The 14,590-nt window shown below is 45.8% G+C and overlaps 1 protein-coding gene across 3 annotated transcripts in view; it reads left to right on the forward strand.

Moving 5' to 3' along the window:
- Positions 1–14,590, forward strand: part of CACNA1E (calcium voltage-gated channel subunit alpha1 E) — a 229,610-nt gene that overhangs the window by 143,188 nt on the left and 71,832 nt on the right. For 2 of the 3 annotated variants that reach the window (XM_019530950.1, XM_019530951.1), the window contains exons 19-23: positions 2,317–2,373; positions 6,353–6,958; positions 8,226–8,515; positions 10,146–10,308; positions 12,547–12,676. In XM_019530950.1, coding sequence (XP_019386495.1) covers positions 2,317–2,373; positions 6,353–6,958; positions 8,226–8,515; positions 10,146–10,308; positions 12,547–12,676 — 1,246 coding nt within the window. The remainder of the gene's footprint in view (positions 1–2,316; positions 2,374–6,352; positions 6,959–8,225; positions 8,516–10,145; positions 10,309–12,546; positions 12,677–14,590) is intronic. The other variant, XM_019530952.1, reaches the window with a different exon arrangement.

The raw sequence follows: 14,590 nt of genomic DNA on the forward strand, positions 1-14,590 counted from the left end.
AACAGTCTGCCATCGGAGGTGGTTCAAGCACCTACATTGAACACCTTCAAGAACAAATTGGATGCTTACCTTGCTGGGATCCTATGACCCCAGCTGACTTCCTGCCCTTCGGGCGGGGGGCTGGACTCGATGATCTTCTGAGGTCCCTTCCAGCCCTAATGTCTATGAAATGTATAGTGCACAAGGCTGTGCTGTCTGGCCTGCAGAGCTCCCCTTGGTTCCAGAAAATTTGGCAACAGGGGAGTGTCCACAGTTCCCCCGCTGCCAAATTTTTTGACCTTTGAGGAGCCTTGCAGGCCAGATGACATGGCTATCAGACCTGCAGGCCATGGATTGAACACCCTGATTTAGATTGTAGCAGAAGTTAGGAAATGGACGGAATTAGGAAAGTGAGAGGAAAAGGTCACACATGGAATAAGCGTATTGACAAATGAATAAATTAGAGTGAGTTCATGGCAGTGAACTTCTATACGAGTTTTTCCTTCTTTTATACAAAATAAATACGTTTGTCGCTGAAATATCTAAGCAGCATGTTCTGCCACCATTAAAGTGGGATGTATTGACATTTTCAGAACTTTTTTGCAGTTTCTTTCTAAACAAAATGTTACCAAAATCCATATGACTTCAATTTCAAAACATACGATCCATATGTTTTGTCATCAAAACAGCATTTTCTGACTGAAAAGTGTTGCAATGACATTTTCCAACCATTTCTTCTGCCAATTAAATGTACCTCTATTAGTACTGACAAACAACCAGAATCCTAAAGTAGTCAGATCTCCAGGTAATCACTGGTGTCTTGTCTATCTTAGCACTCCCATATTTGGTAGCCCTAGTGAAAGTGAACTAGTGGTAGGAATGGTGGGAATTAAATTCATGTGTAAACAAGGCTGAGAAGGAGCAGAACTAATGATAGAAAGATGTTGGAATGTAGGGTGAAAGTGTGAAAGACCATCTGCCAGTGGGCAGTGAGTTTGGACATCAGTAGTTTTGTATGTGGGTACCTGTCATATACATGGGTTTATATATGTGGTCTGTGGGTATCTACTATGTGGATAGTTGAGAATGTATTTTATATGGGCACCTATCATATAGACAAGTTTATAAGCATACTGCGTGGGTATTAATGCCAATGGATCTGGTTGTTTGGCATGTGAGTGCTTCCCACATAGATGGATTTGTATGCATGTTGTGGTGTGTTGGTGCCTGATGTGCAGAATGTGTTTAAGTGCACACACGTGTTATATTTTTTACACTTTACAGAGGAATAGTCCCATTGTTATCCATTTGCATGCACTGTTTGCATCTGCATTTGTGCTGAGATATAATCGTAACCCTCTGTATTGAGATTTGCATATGTGTGAATATTAGTCATTTTGACACCATGTGGGCCTCTGCGACTGTGAATATTTCTTTGCCTGGCTCTGTACCTTTGTTTTATGATTGCAAAGCAGGTTGATATCATCATACCTGATGATGAACGTATGCATATAATCTTTTGCTTATGTTGTGCATATATACACTATATATGATTTGTATATGCATTGGCAGAATATGTACATTTTTGTACATATTTCTTGCATATCTCCTTTAGTTTGATTATAAGAATCTATACATGTACAGTAAACCTGTAGGTCTGATTGTCATTACTGCCCTTAATGCTGGTATAAATGACATTTAAAGCCACTTTAAAAATCCTTTACACTGTCAGAACAGTTTAAAGGGGCCTATAAGATATAAGTACAGGCAAAGTCCTTGGTGGCTTGCACAGCCCACACTGAAGCCATGGCACTGTGTCTGCACTGCCATTGTTACCTGTGGTAACTTGATAAAATCTGGTGTGTTGGTATGCCTCCCTGGGTAATGAAAGCTCTGATTGTAGTGTAGATGCACCCTTACTGTATATAAAATCATGTATTTTGTACTTAAACTTCAGTGCATACCAGTGTCTGTATATATACGATGTTATTATATGCCTCTTATGTTGGAACACCTACCCACTTAGATGCATGCCTACAATCATGTTATGTGCATATCCACATACAAATCTGTCTGCCTGCAGGTGAATGTGTTCTTTTGTATGTGGGATGCATTTGCTGAATGATTTCTATATGTCTTTATAGATGTTTGAGCAGTGAAGTGAAAACTTGTCCCTTTGAACATAATTACGCAGGTGGTGCATTCCTGGTGTAGGTATGGGAGTGCAGGCTTTCTGAATTGTGTTTTACTGCCTATGCGTGTACATGGGACTGTGTGTATGAATGTGAGTCCCTGCAAGGTTAAGGTGGACTGAACCCATTAATTTTTCTTTCTCAGAAGGGACAGAAGGAGGAGACACCACATGTCGATGTGGGAACCACGCAGCAGCCAACTGTATGTGTGCCAGATGGTTGTGTGTTGTGCGTGGCTATGGACATCTGTGACTACATGTATTTTTTGTGTGTTCTACTGTATGTATCTGTAGAGCATACGTCTGAGTGTATATTTGCACATACATTGTGTGTGTGTTTCTGCCTCAGCACAACTGTGAGCGTGGATGCTTGTGTGTGTTGTGTGTGCCTAAAATAAGTGTGCTCTTCTGTGCCTGTTTGCTTGTGTGTGTGCGTGTGCGTGTGTATGTTTTGAATTTGTGCGTACCTAAGCTCAGTGTGCTCTCTTGTGCCTTTGCTTGTGCGTGCGTGCGTGTGTGTGCGTGTGCACTTGTACATGTATGTTTGTGCTGTATATTTGTGTGTGAATACTGTATATGTGAGCTGGTGCGCCTGTTTGTGTGCATGTATCTGTGTTGGCACTGTATGTGTGTGCTTGTTTGTATGTGTGTTTCTGTATGTAGGCGTGCATGTGTGGGTACATCTGTCTTTTTAAAGTGTGTTTGTGTGTATTTTCAAGGTTTTATTGGGTATGTTAAAATGCAACCACCCTCTGAATGCATCTGCAAAAACGTATAGAAACAGAGTACAAATCGTCTTACTAAAAGAGAGGTCTTAGCTGAAAATTGTGATACAATTCTTCCCACAATGCTTGCCAAGAAATTGGGAAAGCAGATGACCCTTACAGCACAGCCTCTCCATTGAAGCAGTTTGACTCTGTCAGACCAAGGAGGGAGGCAAGAGCTAGAGTTAAATGCCCTCCACTCAGAAACCCCTGCCTCCAGACATTGTGGCCTAGAAACCCTGCATAGAAGCTGATCCTAGCTGGTGTCATGATGCAGAGAGAAGGAGCAAAATTCGTAGCAGTACAGAGCATCATAGATCAAAATACAAAATCCATATCTTTTTCACCTAGAAGCAGCTGGAAGCCAGTGTCAACTCTGGAGAATGTGTGTACACACTCCTTCTGTAGCTAGGAGACCAAGCATCTGGATTCTGAATCAGCTGCAGTTTCCAGTCTGACTTTTAAGTTTAGGCTCAACATACAATGTATTGTAATAGTCTACACTGGCAGAGAGAGGCACGCAGGTGGCTGGGATGTGATGCATGAATAAGATAAAATTTTGCCATTTTTTCAAATAGATACTGATGGGGAGAATGCATCATACTACCTGTGCTGCTACCAGTGAGAATCCAAGAAGAATTCCATGTTGCAATTTCCTTTGACTAAGAGCTCCATCTCAATAAAAGAGGCAGATGTTATACCCTTTCCCCTATCAACCTCCATCACTTGTGTTGTCTGGACTTTCATCTACTCCCCTGGGTCAGCTAAACATGAAGAGACTAAAGAGATTGAGCAGTCTGGGTCTGATGCCAAAGACTTCTACCTCTTTGTCATTTCATGTCAATGCCACTGCTGCCCAAACATACTCCCTTTCTCTCCTATTGGCTTTCCAAATACATTGAAGGACCAGGAACACGCCCCCCCCAAAAACCAAACCAAAACAAAACAAAACCAAAAAAACCCATAGATTTGCATGAGGGTAGGTGGGCAGCTGCCTAGCAGTATTTTCCAGATCTCTTTATCAGGAAAAATGGAGTCAATGAATAAAGGTTTGCAAAGGAAACTGGTAGAGACTTCCAAGGTTACCAGCAGAGCTAAAAGGAGTCAGCATAGGCACCTGTCTTCAGCCACTAATGGGAGGAGGCCAACTATCAAGAAGACAGCATGTCTGCAGTGCAGCCCCAGAAAGAGTGTAGACATACCTGAGCAAGCATTTGATAAGCTAGTTCCAGTATTAGGAGCAGTCTAAGCCATGGTGGCATGGAACTCCATGTAGGCCAGTTTGCTGAGATACGCAGGTAGGTTTTTCAGCTTCTGGGCAGTAAGATACTGTGATTAGACTACTCCCAGTACATGAGCTAGCTAATTTAAATCTAGTTGGGGCATCTTGAGCCTAGACTGCATTCACAGCTTGGAGTGCAGTGCAGAGAGACCCTAGTACATAGTTAAAAAGTCTGACTCAAGGGAGGTGAGGGAACTTGAAGTTTGCAGATGGTACTGTACCTTGGAGATTAGAGACATGTACATGGTTGGAAAAACTACCCAGATTACATGATGATTTCCTGCTCCACATCCTAAGAGTAGATGCTTGGAGGATGGCATGCTGCCTTCCCGGAGGGGGTCCAGAATTGCACTGCTAGCGTTTACAAGGCTTATGGTACATTGGCTCAATTAGAGCCCTTCTAGCATCTTTTCTAGTGAAGCAGGCTGAGATTCAGCGAGAGCAGCTACTGCATTCCTCCTCTCCAGAGTCCTGCTGGCTGCCATAGGGGCAGTCAGTTTCAGTCTGCATCTGATCTACATGCTGTGAAGTAGATGAAAAAATTCTGGCAGCAGGAAACACTTAACTCAGTCTGAGACTATGATGACTGCTGGTTCTAACCTCTGATTCAGAAGCCACTTGGATAACACAGTGGGTCTGTGAGGAAGGTGTGTAGGGAGAGACTACACTTAGTAATCATTTCCTATTAAACTACTGCTAAGGTAGGCCATGGCTACACACTATTATCCCTTATTCTGTCTTAACAAGTTCTGAAATCCAATCAAGTCCATCAGTCTGGTAAAATAAATCCTTTGTCCTGCTGGGAGCAACGGTGTGTGCTAGCTGGTAATTATCATAGCATGACAAAGGTATAATCCACTTCCCATCCAGCTCTTTGGGGCCAAAAGACACCTGGGACAACCCCATAAAAAGGGCTAATAGTAGGAGTGAGATCCAGTACTAAGTCCACAACATTGCTGTCAGTTTAGATACTGGAATCCCTTGGCCTTATAAGGAACTAATTCTTGTGTATACCAAATCCCTAGACCACCATTTTGAAAGTGTGAAGAGGCCGTGATGGGCTTAAATATAATTCACTCCCACTTGAAGGTCCATAATGTTGCTAGAAGGGTGTTGAAGGAGCCTTAGCTGCCGTCTCAGTGACTAACACCAGCCCAGACAAATATGGGATCAGACTGCAGAAATGCAAAACCTGAAGTGGCAACCTCTACATTATTGTTCCAGTTTCATTTTACTGTGGGATGCCCAGTAAATTAATTCACATTCTGTATCTGGCTTCCCATAACCCTAACCTTCCCTCAGCTCCTTTTGAACTGAGGAAAATTGGGGCAGCTCAAGGCCAGGTATGTCTCAGTTGCACAAGGAAAGTTGGGGACATAGTCAGGGCCAAATAAGAGTTGGTGATTACTTTCTTAGCCAACCTTGCATGAAGCAGCATGAAAAAGAGTGTAGTCCCTGCCAGTTGATGCCTTGTGACACTCAAAATGAGATCAACAGAACAAGTAACTAGTGGTAGTGCACATCTGCTAATGTTTTTGCATGCAACAGCCCATGTTTATGTGGCCATGGGTGTGTTTGTCCAAGAACTTAATTGCAGATACTTCTGTGTTTGCTTGCGTAGGTCTGAAATTGTGATGGTCCTATTTTTGTGTGTATTGTCCCACACATGCTAGTTAACACTGGCTCATGTGGTTAAGTGTTCGTGTATCTGCTTGTGTGGGCTTCTTGGTGCCTGTAGGCACATGTCCCTGTACTTGTGTATATAGGTGAACTTATGTTCCCCATGTCTGAGTGCAGGGGCCTGCTCAGAGGAAGCTATATCTGCATGTCTTTGAGACCATCCAGTAGGCCCAATTTCCCATTGCCTTGCCTCTTGTGCAGATTCTTATGCCATCATGAAGCAGCAGTGAAAAGCTACCAAGTCAGCGGGGTAGCATTGTACACCCCATCCATGCATCCATGCATCCCATATCCAGGTAAAATTGACTGCTCACCATGCAGTGGGGAATTGAGCCCAATGTGTTGTTCTCCTTTGTGGGCTGTACTGACTCAGGTGCATGTTCTGTGTATCATCACACATCTCTCTATGCCTAACAGGACACAGATGAACCAAATTCCTTTGTTTGCCTTTCCTAGGAGAGAAAGAAGGAGGCGACACCACATGTCAGTGTGGGAGCAGCGTACCAGTCAGCTCCGCAGGCACATGCAGATGTCCAGCCAGGAGGGAATCAACAAGGATGAACCTCCACTGCTCAACCCTCACGCCAGCATATTCAGGAGAAAAAAGCCAGGTGAAAATGTAGCCTCAGATAAGCCTGAGGAGGAACAGGGAGGCAAGGCAGAGCAACCACAGGTGGAAGGCCTGGAACAGCAAACCACAGGCACCAACCTCAGTGCCAGTGAGGACAAGAGGAGCCCGTCCCCTCGAGCCAAGAGAGAAAGGGACCAGTGGCATCAGAAATCGTGTCATGGGAACTGTGATCCAACTGAACAAGATGGCAGTGGAGGAGGAGGTTCAGGGATTGAAGACAGAGCCCGACTAAGACAGAGCCAGCGGCGCAGCCGGCACCGGAGGGTGCGGACTGAGGGGAAGGAGCCAGCTGGGGCTCTGGAGAGCCAGTCGACCAGCCAAGATGCAGGCCTGGAGGATGCCAATCCTGCAGAGGGACAGGAGAAGAGGAATGAAGGAGGAAAGGAGGAGAATTTGATTCAGGGGGAGCAGGCAGATGAGGAGCTGAAAAGGTAAAGGCATTAGGTTGTTTACAGCTCAAATTTGAGACTCTTCATGTAGAAAGAACTCTTCACCTGAAGCAGGAGGGTGTGAGATGGAAGTTGTATATAATGGGGACATGTAGGAGGAATACTCTCTCCCTGGGGACATAGCTGCCTCTCCGGGCATGAGCCCTTTCCTGCTTATATTTATTCAGCCTCTTGCAGCTTGTTCCACTCTTGCTGCTTCAGCGTATTCCCATCCAGTCTGTTCAGAAGAGCCTTTCTGCCCCTGCTCCTTGTCACTATTGCCCTTCCCGGTCAGAACCTGCTGCTCAGAGCAATACCACGGGCTCTACCTCAGGAACTGTCCACAGTGATGCAGTAGCATTTCTCTCTGCTGTAGGGTAGGATGCTGTTTGTTGGCTTCTGAACAAGGGACTGAGATGGTCTGTACTACTTCTTTCTATGGGTCTATGAAACCTCCCTGTCTCCTTCCATGGTAGTAAAGCTCTGACAGGCATGTGTGTATTTTCTAGCTTACAAGGGATATTTTCAGATCATGCTCAGACAAATTCAAATGGGGTTGCCTGTCCCATTTCACACCCCCAGTGAGTCTGACCTGAACCTGATGTTTGTGTTAAGCTGCTGCACTAGCACTAATTAAGTCTTTTAGGTTTCTCACCTGTACTCTACTTGTTTCCCCTGTAGTATATCTTCCTCCTCACCTGGAAATCCCACAGAGAGATCATTTCTTTCAGGGCTATTCCCAGGTAAAGCTAGCCATCCTCAGGAGCAGAGGTTTTTCTCAAGATGGGAAGGTCCCTCTACCAAACCCCAGCACTTGGTCGCAAGTCCAGCTGTTCTGGTCTTCTGAAGTTGGCATGGGATATCAGGGCTATATCCTTGCTGTACAGGAGAGGTCAACCATAGGACAGTAAAGCAGTTGGAGATCAGGCAAAAAGCACTATAGCTTTCAAGATACTTGAAACCAGTTGCTTAAGATAAAGGGGCTGCTGTTTTTGGAGATAGTTGTATGTAGCTTTCTCTGTTTCTAGCCAGTGTCTTCACAAGATTTCAAGAATGATCATTCCAAAAGAACACATGGCTTTCTCTCTCTCTCTCTCTCTGCCCCTTTCCCCCTTTATCTTTACCCTCCAACCTTCATTTTCCCCCTCTTTCTTCTTTTCTTCTCCCCTCCCCCTTTTCTCTCACTTCTCTTTCCTGTCCCTATCTGTGGTACTCCTCTTACCCTTTCTCTGCTTCTCTTTGCCCCTCCTTTTCTCTGTTCTGCCTGTAGAACGAATGGAATCCCAGCCAGCGAGGCTGAGGTCCCTGGGGCCACCAAAGACAGGAGTCCACCTAAAGTCCCTCATGAGCTCAACCAGGGGAATAATGTAAGCCTGACTGAGCAGGACTGCAGCAGCCTGGATACCAGTGACCAAGCCCTCCTGGGCAGCCTCCAGATGGAGATGAGCAGAGCCATCAGCAGGAGTGAACCAGACCTCTCCTCCATCACAGCCAATACTGAGAAAGCCACTGAGAGCACCACCATCATGATCGATGTCCAAGACTCCACTGTGGTACAGAGTGAGGACCCATCTCTTTATGTTCCTTACCTGTTTCTTTCCTTCCTTCCTGACCTTGATAATTCTAGGCATCCTTTGAAATCCCCAGAGGGTCACCTTGGCATTCATGTGTTCCCTACACCACAAGGTCTAGTGAAAAAGCATTCTAAGATCATCTCTTCTGTACACCTTCGTGTTGCTTTGCTGAGACTTTGGACTACAAACCAGTTGTTTCCACACGTGGTGGGTGGCACTGAGGGTACTAATGTGGACCCACAAGGGTGGTTTTTTTCTGTGGTTTTATGTGGGATGGTTGTCTGTTGCAATCCAGGATCATATTGCTTACAGATCTCCTTCTGTCTGCACACATCTCTTGGTTTTGAATTAGACTTTGCACTGGGGACTGCCACTGATGGTCCCTCCTTCCCCCTTCTCCGTCCAAGTGCACACTGCCAAAGTGTTTTAGGCTGGGGTTTGGTTCAGGGTGGTTTCAAACTGAGGAAAATCACACTGGAACAAAACCTGGCTTAGAGCAACTTTTCCTGCCTACTCAAAAGGTTTGCATTAGTATAGTCACACCTATCAGGGAGATGCTCAGTGCATTCAAGGCCTTCTTCCCAATAGCAGTGAAAATTCATGAGGATTCCCTAAGCCCATCATCCAACCAGGGGAACTCTGAGTGGCAGCTGTGCTAGAAATAAACCCATGACTGTGCCACCAGGCATAGAGAATTCGAGGTATAATGCCCTTGAGCATAGGAAAGTGCTGCTGCTTTTTTGGCCAGATATCTGAGGTTTATCCCCCAGTTTGCACTGTATAGGTATGTCTCACATGCATGGCTGGCCGCTCTTATTTAGTTACACAGTAGCCTCACCTTGTATTTTTCTCTCTTTCAGTTATTCCTTCCACCCATCTCTTCCATTTTCCCCCATGGCTTCTTCTTTCTCCTTCTGTTTCCATCTCCCTGCATCCATCTGCTCTCCCATTTACCATCTCTTTTCCTTCTCTTCCTTCTTTCCCCCTCCCCTCCCCAACTTTCCATCGCCTTGATTCCTGCCAAGGCCTGCACAAAACACTAGAATAAACTTTTTCTAAAGCAACATGATTCCCTGTCAGTCAAACCTTAAAGACAAAGGGAACATTTCTTCTCATCTTGAAGATGAAAGTTTTTAAATTGTGGCATTAATTAAATAGCACCACAAAAATTTTGCCTCATTAAAGTCCCTTTTGTCTGTCTCTTCCTGTCAGCTTGTGTCTTTCCTTTTGTACTTCTTTTTCCTAACAGCAGAACTTGGTAGCACAGCAGTCTTGTAGTTTGTATTCTCTCTCCACATAGAAATGACATCCTTAGGCTGCTAAGTAATGTTCATAATTCATTTTTGTTGCATTTGCATTGCAGCAGCCTTAGCAATGGCTGAGGAGTGCAAGGCTTCAACAACTGCTCCAGACTGCAGTATTCTCATGCAAAGGAGCTAATTTTGGGAGGGTCTCAAGGCAGAGAAGCCATCGATGATTACCTGTTCTCCGTGGATACTCACCACTTAGCTCTGCAGACTAACCAATGCAATTCCACCGCCCTCTAGTCTCCTTGACAAACGTATCATGTAGCAGTGTTAGCCTGCCTGGTCAGTAAGAGTTGGTTTCTTTTTCAGTTAGCAACAAGACAGATGGAGAAGCCAGCCCCTTGAAGGAGGCAGAGACAAAAGAGGATGAGGAGGAGGCGGAAAAGAAGAAACGGAAAAAAGAGAAAAGCTCAGAGACGGGCAAAGCAATGGTGCCTCACAGCTCCATGTTCATCTTCAGCACAACTAACCCGTGAGACACTCTTTGGTCTTTGTCCTGTAGTAGCCATGCCATTGAGATGGAAAGGGTAAGATAGGGCTGCACCTTGTAAGGGTTTTGCATCTCAAGCAATAGTGCTGTTAGATCCCACGGAACAAGCAGAGCTGAGGTGGGCCCATATTTGGCTGGGAGGCTACCAGGAGTAGCTGGGGCTCCTTCACTTCTGCAGGAGCTGGTGTTGGATCTGAATGCAGTACCCTTCCATTCCCCGGGATGGTATGAGGGAGCACTGGTGTCTTCTTAGGTAAGAAGTAAATCTGCGGCCTACAACTTGCACCCTTGAAATCTCCCACAAGCAAGTCTGCTAACCCTGGCACCCTCCCCAAATTTTAGGTAGGGTAAATCCATTCTAGCTATATGAGGCAGGAAGCATTATGGTTGGGAAGGTGTTAGATTTAGACAAACCACCAAAAGCCTGCACTTGTGAGTTTACAGAGTCTGTTGCCCCACCTGACATCAGACTCGTGTTCTGCAGCACGGCCCCCCTGACAACTAGCATAGGTGCCCTGGGGACCTCTGGGAACTAGAACTGCTTGCCAGAATATTTCATAGACTTCAACCTCATTGGAAATGATTAAGCCCCAAACTGTTACTAGGTGCCCAGGGCAGGTGATTGGTTTGTTTTGTTCCAGGGGAATGCAACTCTGAGGGACTTTGTAGATCCACATGGGTCTTTGTAGGCTGCATGGCTTCTAGGGGCTGTGGGAGGCAGAAGCACTATATGTTAAGAGGAGTAGGGGGAATTCATTCGTCATATATCCAAGCAGCAGGCAGTGGGAGAAACCCTTCCTGTCCCACTCCGACCCCCAGGCTAGTGCTTCCTCCCACTTCTTTTTGTGTGTGCACTATGAGGAGCTGCTCAAGTACAAAGCCCCTGACTATATCTCCAGCTCTCTGTCCTTTTGTCTCACTTTCTCGCGCTACTCCCTCCCTGCTAAGCCTGCCCATCGTCCATATCATTGCGACTTTCTCCTTGCATGACCCTCCTCTTCTTCCTCTTCCCACTGCCACCTTCTCCTCTTAACTTCTACCATGAGTGCAGAATGGGGAGAAGGGAAATAGTAAGGACTGTTGGGTGCGGGATGTATGGTGCAGGGTGAATGAATGGAAGGAGAAAGATTGCAAGGAAAAAGGAACAGGAGTGAGAGGCTGCTCAGACTTTAACCTCAAGTACAGGCAGCATATATTCTGACAGAGTTGCTGGGAGGTGGAGAACAGAGCTGGAGGAAGTGCTTGGAGGTCCTGGTGGTGTGTTTAATATTGTTAATCCCAAGCACTCCAATGCCACAAGTCAGGATCTCTGGACCTGGGACATTGGCCAGAACTCCACCAGTATAAACAAGTAGGTTTATGCCTTTGCTTTTGCCTTGTGGTGTTTGAGCCTTTGGGGGCCACATTTTCCAGGTTCTTGTCCTCCACCCCTCCCCCCGTACAAAAAGAAAATTCCTTCTGTATTCATGTGACTTGAGGAGGTGGGTGTATCAGAAATTGTGATTATCCTGCGACTTGCAATAAAAACACAAAAGCTGACAACATCTGTGTTTATGGGGGTGCCAAGGGAGCTGTGTGCATGGGAAGGAGAGGCTATGCACTTGGGTAGGGTGGAAAAGGTGTTAAGAGAAATGAGCAGGTTGGCAGGGAATCCTGAACCAACATTGGGCTCCCATGTTTGCTAAGAACATACTTTCTGTACTTGCAGCTGCTGCTTCTGCTCCAGAGTGGCCAATGCTGACTTAAGCTCCCTCCTTCCCTTCCCTTCCCTTCCCTTCCCTTCCCTCAGACACCCATCTGATCATAGGACCATAGGAACATGACATGCATGAAGAGCCTCATCCTTGGTAGGCCCGGAGTCAAGTTCAGGTGAAGTTCAGTTCTAACAGGTGTAAAAACTCAGTGTGATAACTCCCTTCCTCCATTGCACAGCTCCCACAGTGAACAGAAGTGCTCCATTCATGTGCATGTGCAGTTAGATCTTAAATTAAGTTGCCACTTTGTTATTTTCCCAGCTTCATTAAGTGCCCAGGGTGAGCGCACAAGGGAAGGATGCATGAGCCATCTGAAATCTGGCACCTCCTGCCTTTTGAGTGCTAGGTGTTTTTAAAGCCTTTTTTCTGTCTGTAATCTTATCTAAAGTGTTCATGCACATGTGTGTGTGCAAGGTGTGTTCAGGTATGCACATACAGTGATTTCTCCCTATCATTTCTCCCACAGTGTGCGAAGAGCCTGTCATTACATTGTGAACCTGCGCTACTTTGAGATGTGCATCCTCCTGGTGATCGCAGCTAGCAGCATCGCATTGGCAGCCGAAGACCCCGTCCTGACCAACTCTGACAGGAATAAAGTGACTGTGACTTCTCTTGCTGTTTTCCCCCTTTCCCTTGCCCAATGTGCCCCAGTTCCTCAGTCGAAGAGAGAGCAGAGGAGGAAGAGCAGTTACACTCTCTAAATTTCTTTTAGCTCCTTGGAAGTGTTGTAGTAGACAGCTAATGGCATGCTTTGTCCCAGAATCCTCTCATGCCCTCCTGCATTATACTCTTGACTCAGCTTCATGCTCAGATCTATCAACTGGATGCCCAACCAGATGCCCAAATATTATTTCTAACCTTGCTAAATGTGTAGCTATATGTAGTGAGAGGTATTAGAAGACTAGAAATATGTATTGGGACAACAGAATGAACTGTGAGGGCAGCTGTGGCTGAACTAAGAAAGGGAAGAACAAATTGAAGGGAAGGGTATGACAGCGCCAAGGGTCAGGCATGTGTCCAGTGGGAGACAATGATGTCTCAGCCAGTGGTTGCCCTAAAGTCCTAAGGGAGGGAATGAAAATGGGTTAGGGGGACTTCAGCCCATGGTCACAGGGACAGGATGAGCTGGTAGTGTTCCGAAGAGATGGAGCAGGATGGCATTGGGTGGAGGCGTTGTATATGGTTCTCCCTTTCCTGTCTCCTGTTACTCAGCTGAATGTGTTTTTGCATTGATTTGTCCAAGGCAAAATTGAATCTCAGGATCAACTGTCCAGTAGGAAAATATAGCCAAAATGAATTTGTACAAATGTTATATGTGCACAAAGTCAGTCCCTTACAGATGATCTATTAAGCTGATCTGACCTGTATCTAAGCATCATCCAAGATCAACCAGTTTGATCAGAGGATGGAAATGCCAGTCACTCTCCTGCCTCATGCCCTGTTTTTCTTTCAAGAAGAGTACAGTTATATCAGCCCTATGTTCTCTCTCCATGTGTGCCTCATAGTAGAATCAGAAGATGGATTCAGCAAACTGAGCAGGCAAATCCTTAGAAGAGGAAAATACTGCACAAAGAAGCTGTATCAGAAAGCTGGCTTTAGTTTTAGCTTCAGCTCAGGCAGGCTGGTCAGTCACCAATAAGTGTAGCCCTAGGAAGAAAAAGGTCTACCATAACTAGAGTAATGGGTATACCCTTGCCATGGTAGTTAGAGCTTCTCCTCTCTGGGTTTGTACTCTTTGGTTGCCATTCTGCCTGGTATAGGGGTAGCCAAAGTCCAGGCAATCCTAAACCTGGCTTTCAGGGCTAAGTTACACATATGTAGTATACTAGCTTCATATAACTCTCTATTCAGCATGAATTTCACCTACTCTTAGCAGATCAGCAGCTGGGAAGAGGGACAGAAGGCTGGAGAGAGCAGGAAGGTGTCTGAATTAACTACTGTGCTAGCAGCAGACAAAGCACCTTGGGAAGGCGAGAAATGAGGAGGCAGAAAGTGAGGGAAGGTTAATGAGAGCCAGGTGAAGTGTGTGAGTGAAAGGGAGAAAGGGTTAGAACTAGGGGGAAGGGAGAGTAGAGAGCAAAGGATGAGTGTGAACCTGTTTCTTATTGCGCTTCAGGGCAGAGAGCATTTCCATTCCTTTCTTGTTGGCCTTACTTAAAAATCAAATCTAGTGTTTGCCTTTACTGAGACTACTGAAACTCATTCTCAACCTCGCTCGTACAGAGGGATTTCCATCCCCGAAGGCCTAATTTGTTAGGCCTTGTAGGAGCTATTGTAGCTCAGAAAGGGGTAGATAGGGCTTAACTTAAGCAAGGATGAGAGTTTGGGGTCACCACTGTGCATCTCCAGAGACTGCGTGCCATCAGGGACTGCGAGCAGGAGATAGACTCCTACTGCCAGGCCCTTCTCCCCTGGGAGCCGCAGGGGAGAGCTCCGTCTCTCTCCATGACTAAGGAGGACTCTGGGACCTCCCGCTCTGCTCAGTCAGGGGCATGGACCAAGGTGGTCAA

Source organism: Crocodylus porosus, unplaced genomic scaffold (assembly GCF_001723895.1).
Source record: "Crocodylus porosus isolate Cpor-Errol unplaced genomic scaffold, CroPor_comp1, whole genome shotgun sequence".
NCBI lineage: Eukaryota > Metazoa > Chordata > Crocodylia > Crocodylidae > Crocodylus > Crocodylus porosus.